The following is a 13,185-nucleotide window of genomic DNA, read 5'->3' on the forward strand; positions in this document are numbered from 1 at the left end:
TTACCTAAACCAAAAAAAAAAAAAAAAAAAACAGATCTACGGGAGATTCAGAAAGATCGTTGCTAGGAAACTATGATTTCAGTTCAAGTATATGATAGAAAAAGCAAAATCTCAGGCCTTCAACAACAACAAACCAAAAAAAGCGAAATCTGCACCCATCACTGTTTGATATTAATCAATATTATTATTCAAATTAAAGGAAAGAAGTTATTCGGGCTTCTTCGCCGCAGCGATACATAGTCTGGTTAACGAATGACGGATGCTCAAGATCAAAAGGGACAATTAAATCTCAGATTAGAAGCTCATATATATATATATATTGCCGGTGAAAAATTCAGACTGTGGTTTGGTGTATAATAAAGTGTCAAATAACAACCGTAAATCTGTAACAGAGAGTAACTGTTCACGAACAGCAAAAAAAACATTAGAGTAATTACAATTTTTTTTTTAAATGAGTCACCAAATATTTGTATTTCTTTAAGTTTGAAACTATATAAAGCGTGTTAGATTTATATGATTTTTTCGGCTTAATTTTAATAAAATTGCGTAATACTTCACTAAAATTGGTTATGTGGAAATTATATCTGATGAAAGGGATGTAGAAATATACATATAAGGTTTGCGAATTGTAATTGAGTCAGCAAAAAGTAATTGTTCTGCTGGAGATAGAAGGTTTTTGTTTACTAAGAGAGACGCGTGAGCCGTGACTCGTGAGGGGGTGAGTTTTGGTCACTCGATTTTCATTTTGGTGTTAAAATGATTCTGTTGCCAACGTAGCCAAAAATAAATGGGATAATAACGTTGTATGCATGCCCCTTACTATATAATGTAGCTAGTTTACTTTATACATATACACACGTGATTTGATCATTTCTACATATTTTATTTTTAGGAGGTAGTATGTGACACGTGATTTGATCATTTCTACGTACTTTATTTATATTACTAGATAAGGCTCCTGTACTATAAGTTAAAAATTACCAAAATTTAATTGAAAATAACTGAAATATTAGTAATAATGTACATGTTTTTAGATTTTATCTTGTAAGTTTTAGTATTGTATTTTATAACTTCTCATATTCTAATATAATTTAAATATCTATACCATCATAATAAACCATATTTTAATTTTTACACATTTTATCTTAATGCATAGAACTAAATATTTTATATCAAACACAAATAATACATCATATCAAATCTATATTTTATTAGAATTTAGAAAAAATAACAAAACATAATTAGTAAAAAATTGAATCAACATTATTTAAGATATATTTGATATGTTGTTATGTCATAAGTACTAATTTTACCTCATGTCAAAACTACTTTTAAATGAGTAAAAATTATAAAATAAGACCTATATAAAGATATACAAACATTCTCATCAAATAACTGAAGATTTTTCCTATAAATTATTATTATTTATTATGTTTTCACTTATACATTACAAAGCGACATGTGTTGAAATTTATGAAATCAAACATAAAAAAACAATTAGTAATATTGACAAAATTCATGTTTTAATGTTTAGAGATTATGAAATTTCTAAATTTTCTAGTTTCATAATTTAGAGATTTCAAAATTAGTAAACTTGTTTTAATGTTTAGAGATTTGAGAGACAAAAATTATATTCTATATTCTATGATCCAGATGATGAATGAAAATTCTTATTTCTCTTGTATATATAAATGCTTGGTCAGAGGTAAACCAAATTTTCTTGTCATCATCTTGGCTTTTCAAGGGAAACAACAAACATAAAATTTATATGTCGGGCGAAAAAACGACGTTTGATACCTCCGATGAAAGTGTTGCGAAAATAACTAAAATTTTAGGAGTAAATGATAAGTTCACACGAGCATTATTGCTTAAATGGGCAATCATATCTATCTATGGCGTCGCAAGAGGATTCGATAGTGTGACTGCACACAAAAAAGAAATGAGTTTCAGCAATGCTCTACTCAGAAACTTTGGATTCGTGTCAATGTATGTTTACGTTTTCAGGTTGGCTTATTGTTTTGTTCCCTCAAAATCAAATTCACCACACACTACGTTCAAAAGTCGACCGATCTTGCTCGCCATCATGTCATTAATTGTGAACGTATATATGTTTTATTACTGTTACACATGGCAGAGATGGGATGTTTTTTTCCTTACGTTAAGTGTCATCACCGCTACAGTCTCATTAGCTCAATTAGTATACGGTGTGGATGGGCTTGGAGCTGGCTGTATTTTATGGATAGCCATCTTGGGATCTGCTTGGGGGATCAACGGTCTATATTTTGATATTAGGTCAAAATTAACCATTTGTGCTTTCTTAATCATCACAATATTTCAAATGGCATTTATGTCAGAAATATATAGTGACAAAACGAAGCTCTATGAGGAAGAACTGATGACTTCGATTAAAAATGATTTTCAAATGTTATACTATTAGATTTTTTTTAACGAATACTATTAGATTTTATATGTTTATCATCATGTTTAATGGATTCAAAAAAAATTAAAAAGTTTGAGTTTACATGTTTAATTAGCCATGGACATTCAGTTTAATTGGGTTATTCGGTTAGACTTATTCGATTTTCAAATTTTTGGTTATTTAAAAGTCCTGCCAAATTGGGCCGAATTAAATTTAGGTTCGAGTTATCCAATAATGGGTTTATTCATGCCGGTTATAGAGATTTAAATCAATTCAGAATTGAACCCCGATTTTTTTCCTTTTTCGGTTAGTTTGAATCTTGTATATTGAAAGCCTTGAGATGAATCTACAAATTTGTATACGCAAATTATAAACATAGCTAAAAAAAATACATCTCTTATACATATGACTGTATGTATTGTATGGTGTTGAAATGAAAGCTATGTATTGTATTTGTATCACGTAGGGTGTTGAAAGCAAAAAAAGAAAAGATGAGAGAAATGGTAGATATTATAGAGGTCCAGTCCATTAGAGTTTTGTTAGCCCACCTTAAGTTTTAACCACATAACAATAAAGCAAACATTCATTGAAAAATAAGTCTACTAATTTACAAGTTAAAAAAAAAAACAGACTTTAGCCGGTAGCTTAGAAAAAAAATGTTTAGCAATTAATCATGGAAACCGCAAACAGTTTATATAATATATCATAATCCATGTCTCGGTAGAACTTGTCACGAAGATTTCTAATTTTGCTTGTCCTTCAAGTTTAAGCTAACATTCTCTCCCTTAAGATTGATTTTCTCTTTTGATATGTCCTTGATTCCAACAAGGTTTCTCATCTCAGTGAACTTAATCCTTCCAAGCGCTTTCGTGAGTATATCAGCCTTTTGCTCGCTCCCTGGTACATGCTCCACCTCCACTAAACCATTCTCAACACATTCTCAGATAAAGTGGTACCTGCGGTGTATGTGCTTACTTCTACCATGGAAGACTGGATTCTTTGTGAGAGCTATGGTGGATTTATTGTCTATTTGTATTACCACTTTCTCACTTTCTTGTCCAGTAATCTCCCCAAGAAGTTCTTGAAGCCAAATAGCCTGCTTTGCTGCTTCAGTCGCCGCCATGAACTCTGCTTTGCAAGAAGACATTGCCACAGTTTCTTGCTTCTGGGAACACCATGTAATCGGACATTGGTTTAGATAAAATACATGTCCTGTCGTGCTTTTCCCATCATCTTCATCAACATTATGGCTACTATCGCTATAGTCAACTAACCCTGCTTCATCAAGTCGTGAACGACTGATCTCACTATATCCAACCAGCCCTGTTTTCTTCGAACGCGTATAGTTGAGACCATAAGAGGTTGTTCCTCGCAAGTATCTGAGTATCTGCTTGAGAGCAGCTCCATGAGATGTTTTAGACTCATGCATATACCTACTTAGGACTCCAACACAGAATGAGAGGTCAGGTCTTGTGTGTAATAGATACCGAAGACAACCAATGTTTCTCCGATACACTCTTTCTTCGATTCCAGCTTCTTCTTGTGCTTTCGACATCTTCAGACCTGACTCCATTGGTGTAAAAACCACATTACATTTCCTCATACCTGCTTCTTCTAGTATTCGTTCTGCATACCTCTCTTGCTTCAACATGATACCACCCTCGTACTGATTGACCTCAATTCCAAGGTAATAAGTTAACCTTCCGAGATCACTCATCTCAAATTTAGCTGCCATTTCATCCTTAAAATCCTATATCAGATGTATGCTTGAACCTGTGACAAGCAAATTATCAACGTAAACAGCCACTAACAGTAAATGATTCTTCACCACTCTTCGATACAATGATGCCTCTTTAGAACATTTCTCAAATTTCAAATCTTTGAGAGTCTGATTCAGCTTGGCATTCCAAGCCATTGGTGCCTGTTTTAACCCATATAAGGCTTTCTTCAGCTTATATACCTTGTTCTCATGTCTTGTGACTATAAAACTCTCAGGCTGCGAAACATAAACCTCTTCTTTCAATTCTCCGTGAAGAAACGCCGTTTTAACATCAAGGTGGTGTACTTCCCATCCTTTGGAAGCAGCTAACGCAATTATCAACCGAATGGTCTCGATTCGTGCTACTAGGGCAAAGACCTCATCAAAATCTATACCATATCTCTGAATATAACATTTGGCTACCAACCTTGTTTTATACTTGTTAATGGATCCATCTGAGTTTCGTTTTATCTAGAAGATCCATTTCAAGCCTATCGGTTTAGCTCAAGTAGGTAAATCAACCAAAGACCATGTGTTGTTCTTAACTATTGAAGAGATTTCTTCATTACAAGCTTCTTTCCAAACCTGCAGTTCTTTTGCTTCCTCGAAATCCCATGGTTCTTCATTCAGGCTAAGCAAGAGCTTCTCACTTTCTAACTCTCCTAACAAAACATAATCATCCAAGTACGCAGGCTTAACAGATACTCTAGAAGATCTTCGTAGTATTGGCTCCACATGTTCTTCTTGTGTGACTGTCTCAGTACCAATCGCCGGAACTAACTCTTTTCCCCTGACTATGATATCTCCATAGTCACTAGTATCATTATCCTCATCATGTTCCTCTGTTTCTTTAGCCTCGACAAAACCTCTATTGCCATTATTACCAAAATCTCTGTAGCTCAATGTGAATCTTCCTGAGTTAATACCATCTTCTTTGCGTGTATTGATCCACTTCCAGCTTTGTCCTTCGTCGAAGACAACATCTCTGCTGATAATAACCCTCTGTGTCGTAGGATCTAACATCCTATATGCCTTAGATCCTGGTTCAGTGCCCATGTGTACAAGTGCCTTTGATCGATCATCCAATTTTCGTAGGTGTTGCTTCTCTGTTTTGGCATAGCCGATACAGCCAAAAACTCGCAGGTGTTCCAGACTTGGCTTCTTCTTCTTAAACACTTCATAAGGCGTTTTTGCATTCAAAGCTCTCGTCATTACTCTGTTTATGAGATATGTCGAGTGTCTAACAGCTTCTCCCCAGAGATAATTTGGCAGACTCATGTGTTTAAGAATGCTTATCGTCATCCCAAGTAACGTTCTGTTTCTCCTCTCGACGACTCCATTTTGTTGTGGAGAGTAGGGTGCTGTTAAGTGCCTCAATATCCCAGATTCTTCACAAAATCTGTTGAACTCATGTGACACAAACTCACCGCCTCGATTTGTTCTAAAGCATCTTATCACAACCCCTGATTCTTGCTCCACAAGTGATTTGAACACCTTAAATCGGTCAAGAGCTTCATTCTTTTCCTTCAAAAGTAGATTCCACATATAGCGAGAGTGATCATCTATTAGCACAAAGATATATCTCTTTCCTGCAGGTGTTGCAGGAGTAATTGGTCCACACAAGTCTCCGTGTACTAATTCAAGAACTTGTGATGCTCGATATAAAGTGGCTTTAGGAAAACTTTGTCTTGTTTGCTTTCCCAGTAAGCATGAGGAACATGTTTCCTTTTCAACAACAAAGCTAGGAATTCCTGTGACCATGTTCCTCCGTATCATTGTCTTCATACTTTCAGCTCCAATGTGGCCAAGTCTCGCGTGCCAGTTCGATGAATCATTAGTAGTTACAACTTGTAGGCATCGAGTGCTGTCTACTTCCATCACCACCTTGTACAGCCGGTTCTTTGATCTATTTGCTTTTACTAATAATTTCCCATCCTTATCACATAAGGTCAAAAACTCCTTCTTCATTTGAATGTCGCAACCAGCTTATGTACTTTGACCGAGACTGATGATGTTGTTCCTCAGTTGTGGTATTAAGTAGACATCACTTAGGATTTTTCTGTCGCCATTCTCGCAGATAAACATAATAGAACCTTTTCCTTTTATGTCAATTCGAGAATCATCGTCAAATCTAACCTTACCCATCACTGTTTCATCAATCTTGAAGAAGTAGCTAAGGTTCCTTGTCATGTGATTTCTGGCTCCATTATCCAAGTACCAGACATTGTCACTCGCAGGATGATTCTCAAATTTATCTGGCTTTACTTTCTTCTCGTTCAGGTAAACAACCTCATGCATCATTAACTCATCAGCTACCAGAGTGTCTTCATCCTCGTTTTCTTGTGTTTCCTGCAACTTAAGCAACCTATCTAGGCAATTGGAGGCATAGTGACCAGCTTTGTCACATCGATAACAGACAATTTTCGACTTATCTCGCCTGTATCCTCCGTTTTGTTGATTCCCAAAGCGTCCTCGTCCTCTTCCTCGTCCAAAGAACCTACCACCACTTTGTCCTCTTCATCTGCTTGCACCAAAATTTTCGTGATATGCTTGAGATTCTGTGCCAGCATACATTAATTTGCCTTGTTCTTCTTCTTGATGCTCTTCTTCGTCACATATTCTTTCTTCATAGGCTTTGAGTCTACCAATAATATCCTCAAAACTTGTTGTGTTAAGGTCAAGAACCTGTTCGAGGCTAGCAACGATATGAATGTATCGCTTTTTGGGAAGGCTCTTGAGGAACTTCTTAACAAGCTTTGGTTCTTCAATGTTTTCTCCTAAAGCTGCAGATTTTGTGGTTATCTCTGAAAGTTTGCCAACAAAGTCATCGATCGTGTCACTTTCTTTCATCTTCAACCGATCAAAGTTAGCCATCAAGGTCTGCAGCCGTGCTTCACGTACCCTATCAGCTCCTACATGTCTTGACTTTATCGCTTCCCATACCGCTTTTGCAGTATCAAGCTTTCCTACTTGTAGAATCAATGCTTCAGGGATAGATTGAAATAGAAGACCTCTCGCCATGTCATTCTTGTCTTTGTTATCTGATCCAGGTTCAATCGCCTCCCATACCTTGTGAATTCGCAGCATGACTTCCATTCGCATGGACCAACCCGTATAGTTGGTAGTATTAAGCATCAGACATTGAATGGAAGAGGAGCCGCTTTCTCGTGTTGGATTTGGAACTGCAACGATCGCTCCTTTAGTTCCCTCTGTATCCCCCATGTTTTTTTAGATTGCAGAACAAAAACTCTGTTTCTTCTTTTTGTTTAGACGTGTACTTTGTGGAAAAGAAAAGATGTGGTTTGATGAATAAGGTTCTTCTTTTCTTAGTTCGAAGGTTGCTAGTTTGAAAGATCCAATAATACTCTGATACCAAATATTGAATCAAACACTAGAAACCTTTGATTGAATTCTCTTAAGGAAAACCTTTATTGCTTTAGAAAACTGACTCAAAAACTAAAGCTTCACAAATTCACTCTCTAATCTTTCTCACAAGTTATGCCACAACCCAACACATCCTTATATATAGATTGAGAGACCTTTAAACCAAATCCTAATATAAATAAGTTCAACTTAGATAACTCCTAAGTATCTTTAGACTTATCCTAATCCATGTCTCGGTAGGACTTGTATAGAAACTTCCTAACTTTGTTTGTCCTTCAAGCTTAATCTAACATAATAAGCACTTAAGGAGTGTGAAACAACAACACCACCATTTTAAACTGTAACATTAACCCAATTCTTTAAATCACCATCGGGCACTTTAGCCGATAGCTGGGAACGGCGATGAGCCTGGTGGCTCTAGGCGCTGTGAGACCAAACATGTCACTGATATCCAGATCGCCGGAGTTAGCTCCTTCCGGCAACTCCCAGTTAAAAGAATGAAGCATGTGCGCGACAGCGAGCTCCATAGCATAAAGCCCTAGCTGCATGCCCGGGCAAGATCTTCGACCCGATCCAAACGGTAGATACTCGAAATCACTACCTTTGAAATCCAGAGCCTTGCTATCCATAAACCGGCCCGGTTTAAACGCATTTGGTTCAGTCCAAACCGATTTGTCACGTCCAATTGCGTACACATTAACCATGACCCGAGAATCACGAGGGATTGAGTAGCCAGAGACGACGGAATCCGCTGCCGCCTCATGGAGGAGAAGCGGGATCGGCGGGTGTAGCCTCAACGTCTCTTTCATGGCGCATCTGAAGTAAGGAAGGTTCTCGAGATCAGACTCGTGAAACTGACGACTCAAACCGATGACGTCAGCGAGTTCTTGCTGCAGTTTCCTGAGTTCGTGAGGATTCTTCAACAGCTCCGTCATTGCCCATTCAATCGCAGACGCCACCGTTTCAGTCCCACCAAACATCACATCCTACAATAACAATTATTTAATTTCGTAATCAATCAATATGACATTATCATAAAATAAAATAAACAATGTAACATATGGTTTATAATATTAATCTAGTTATTAATTACCATGACAAGGGCTTTGATGTTGTCTCTTGTGAGTCTAAGCAATGATGACTGAGAATCATTACATAGATCACCACCATTCTCGCCACTATAAAACGCCATTAGTTCATCAACCATGTCATCGTCCAAGCCATCATCATCGTTTTGTCTAGATTCCTTCTTTTCGATATGCGCATCGATGATTTTGTCTATGAATCCATCCAACGATTTCCTAGCGTTTTCTAACCGCTTGTTGAAACCGCGGTTACCAAACCATCTCATCCACGGTAAGAACTCTGTGATATCAAATGCACCAAAGAGCTTCGAGAACTCTTGTAGTATCTTCACGAATTCGTCCTGACCGTCGCGAGCGAAGGAGCCAAACGCAGCTCGATATGTTATGTTCCGCGTCAAAGCAAAAACCAGCTCGCCAACGTTAACCGGTGAACCGGTTTGTTCGGTAAGCATTTGAACCATTGAATCGATTTCTTCTCGTACGGAAGCCCATGATTCGGCCCGCTTTCTGCTAAAGAGTTTCATCACGCAAATCTTTCTCATTTGACGCCAAAGCGGACCGTAGTTCGCAAATGCCATATCCGCTCGATTGTAAGTAAGATATGATATCGCTACGTTAGCCGGCCGGTTTGCAAAAACCACATCTTGAACCTAAACATTAGCCGATTGAACACACATTTAAAAAAAAATGTTCAAATCTAGAGATTTACATCACCCATATATGAATCAAAAATTAATAGTTGAAATATCTTTAGAATTTCAGTTTTAACTATATTAATTCACGATTTTAATAGTTGTCCGGACCTATGATGGTGGTAATCTACTAAAAGTTTATAACGTTATATGGAGCTAAATTATCAGGAAATACACAAAACATGTAGTTTCGAAAAATGTCTAGAAGATTCAAATAAAATCACTAACCTGAAGAATTTCTCGAGCCATCTCAGCAGTTGAAACGGCTACAATATGAATTCTACCCATCTGAAGGTGTAGGAGACCACCATATTGTTTGGCTAACTCGGCCAGACCACGATGACTCAATTGGTTTTTAAGTTTCAAGTTCCCTACGATTGGATATCCTCTTGGACCAGGTGGAAAGGGAAGACTCCGATTTAACAAAACTCTAACTAAATACCAAAGAAAAATTAAAAAAGCATATACGATTGGTGAGCATAGCAAACAATCCATCTTTTTTTCTTTTTACTGTTTTGTTTTAATCAGATAGATAGGGAGCGAGAAAGTGATTGTTAAAAGTTTTTTTTTTGTTTTGTTTTTGTTGTATGGTCACACATACATGAATATGAATATCTTTGGATGTTAATCGAATATACAGAAAATAAAAGTTCTATAAAATTTTGGTGGCTATTTATTTCAATTTTTTTTACAACATTTTGGTGGCCATTTAATTACTAAATATTTGCACATATGGTATTTGATTTATTAATTGCATATAGCTGTGTATTATAAAATAAATAAGTAAAAAATGAAATATTTGTTTCCCTTTTGGGCATTTAAAAGATAATTTCCACTTGACTATTTTAAGGGGTGTGTATTCAACTTGACATTTTAAGTGATTTGTGTAAGATTTACAAATCCTATGTTATTCAATCATGGATTTTAAAAAATCTATTAAAATCCACTATTACTAAACTGATGATTTAAAAATCTACTTTAAAATCTATTGTTATTCAAAACAGTTTGTGGATTAGAATTTTAATAAGTTTTAGGGATTCTGAAGGATTTGAGAAGATACTCAGATACTTGCGAGGAACAACCTTATTTTGGTAAATTGTATAAATTATAACAGGCAATAAAGATAACAATCTTATTTTGAATTGGATATCTAATCAATTCCTTACATTTTTGATAAATTGTATAAATTATAAGATATCCAAAGTAATATCAAATATGTAATCTAATACACATTTACATTATGATATATTATCTTCTTTCTAAGTGTCATTTTATAATATTACATTTCCAAATTAAAAATTAAAATATACTATTTTTTCTTTTTACATTAAATGATTTTTTAAAATATATAATTAATAGTTTTGGAATCTGTTAAATTAAAAGTGTAAACAGAGATGCTTATAACCAGAAGAGCTTTAAATAATTCTTAGGAGGTAATATATGACACTTTATAATATATATACTAGATTAAGACCCGTGCTAGATCACGGGTTGAAACTTATTTTATTTACATTGTAATTTTTTTTATAAAATATAGTTTATGTGATTGTTTTTAAAAGTTTTCTGGATAAAAAATTATGCAATAAAATCATATGCTAAATATGATGACTTGAAAAAGACACTTATTTTGTAAGTTTTATATTGTTAATGATTCTAGATAAGTACCCGTGCTATAACACTGGTTAAATTTTATTTTATACAAAATTTTGATATTTTCTATTTTAAAATAAAATTTTAATATGTTGTATTAGTTTATGTACATGAAGTTATTTCCACAATGTATATTCTATCTCATGACTTGAATGTCATTATAAGACATAATTTTATGAATTTAGTTTTTAAAAAGTGAGTTATTATATTATGAGTAATTTAATATATTGTTATATTTTTTTGTTTTATTATACTTGGTTTTTTAATATTCTTTCATATTATAGTGACATATTATTGACATTGCTATAACAAACCAATTTAGAGTGTTTATAGTTTCTAACTTTAATATCGAGTTTTAATATTTTAAAATATTTCAAAATAAATTATTTAAAGTTTATAATATTATATAAAATTATAAAATTCAACAAAAAGTATGAAATTGAATTTAAATATTCAAATTTTGACCCGTTACTCAGTAAATTTTTTAATTCTATAGTTATTATTTTTAAAGAATAATATTAATAAAAATTGAATATTTTATAGATTGAATCATTTATATTTGTTTTTAAAAATTCAACTTATGGTATATCCGGAAATAAAACAATTTTTTTTATGATAATTTATTTGTTTAACAAAATAGACTCATATATAAAAATGAGAGGTGAAATATAATAATAATTAACAAATTAATATGTTAAGTTAGATATCAAAGAATTTTATTTGATGAATAATTTAATAAAGAAAATTAATATGTTAAGTTAGATGATATCAAATGATTTTTTAGAATATTTTCTTTAAGATTTTTGAAAACAATAAATCCAAACTATACAAATAATATAAAACTTAATCTATAACCTATTTGTAACCAACTTATTAAAATTTTATAGTGTACAAAATAATGTTGTGTACTTCCGTTTTATTATATAGGGGATATATATATCCAAGATATTGTATTTAATGTTTAGAGATTCGAGAGATAAAAATTTAAAATATATGACATGATCCAAATGATGGATACATATATTTATTTCTCTCGTACATATAAAAAAAGGGTAAATTTGAAAAAAAAAAAAAAAAAAAGGTAAATGCTTGGTCATCAAAGCTTATTAGGCTCTTAGCCAATTAGGTAACCAAGCTTTCATTGCCATCGTCAAAGCTTTTCAAGGGAAACAACAAACATCCGCTGCCCAACTCTTGTAGCTCTCCTGGTCAGCGAATGCACATACTGTATGCTTTGCTTGACAGCTAGGTTCGAAGCTAGAGCAACGCATGAAAGAGAAGAATATGAAAAGAAAGTTGGGCAAAAAAACGATGTCGGATGTCTCTGATAAAAGTGTGACGAAAATAACTAAAATTTTAGGAGTAAATGATTCGTTCACACGAGCATTATTGCTTAAATGGGCAGTCATATCGATCTTTGGCGTTGCAAGAGGATTGGATAGTATGACAGAATTACAAAATGAAATGAGTTTCAGCTCTCGTTTCAGCTGTGTTCAACTAAGATACTTTGGATTCTGGTCAATGTTTCTTTACGTTTACAGGTTGACTTATTGTTTTACTCCCTCATATCCACCACACACTACGTTCCAAGGCCGACCAATCTTGCTCGCCATCATGTCATTAATTGTGAACGTATCTATGTTTTATAACAGTTACACATGGCAAAGATGGAATGTTTTTTTCTTTACGTTAATTGTCATCATCGCTACAGTTTCATTGGCTCAATTGATTTACGGTTTGGATGGGCTTGGGGCTGGCTGTATTTTATGGATAGCTATCTTGGGATCTGCTTGGGGAATCAATGGTCTATATTTTGATATTACTTCAGGATTAATTATTTGTACTTTCTTCATCATCACAATATTTCAAATGGCATTTATGTCGGAAATGTATTATGACAAAACGAAGTTCTATGAGGAAGAACTAGTGGCTTCAATTAGAGATGATTTTCAGATGTTATACTATTAGATTTGTTTAGTTTATTTTGTGCAAATACTAGTATTAGATTTTTATATGTATATAACTCATCATGGTTATTGAATAAAAAAAATCAAACCCAAAACTATAACATTTATAGCATTCAAAACACTAGTCTTATTTTACTAAAATGTTCACTTCATATTTCTATAATTTTAACAATTTAAATAAATATCTTTATAAAATTATATTAATTTATACTATAAACAATAATATTAA

The 13,185-nt window shown here is 33.9% G+C and overlaps 2 protein-coding genes across 2 annotated transcripts; both read right to left on the minus strand.

Moving 5' to 3' along the window:
* LOC109127205 (uncharacterized mitochondrial protein AtMg00810-like) lies at positions 3,162–4,154 on the minus strand. The gene is made up of 2 exons (XM_019231716.1): positions 3,395–4,154; positions 3,162–3,337 (listed from the first exon to the last, which is right to left on the minus strand). Exons 1-2 carry the CDS (start codon positions 4,152–4,154, stop codon positions 3,162–3,164), a joined length of 936 nt encoding a protein of 311 aa, XP_019087261.1.
* LOC104727479 (cytochrome P450 84A1-like) lies at positions 7,922–9,834 on the minus strand. Its single transcript, XM_019231717.1, has 4 exons — positions 9,828–9,834; positions 9,568–9,773; positions 8,656–9,297; positions 7,922–8,548 (listed from the first exon to the last, which is right to left on the minus strand). The coding sequence occupies exons 1-4, from the start codon at positions 9,832–9,834 to the stop codon at positions 7,922–7,924; spliced, it is 1,482 nt and encodes a 493-aa protein (XP_019087262.1).

Source organism: Camelina sativa, chromosome 11 (assembly GCF_000633955.1).
Source record: "Camelina sativa cultivar DH55 chromosome 11, Cs, whole genome shotgun sequence".
NCBI classification, from domain to species: domain Eukaryota; kingdom Viridiplantae; phylum Streptophyta; class Magnoliopsida; order Brassicales; family Brassicaceae; genus Camelina; species Camelina sativa.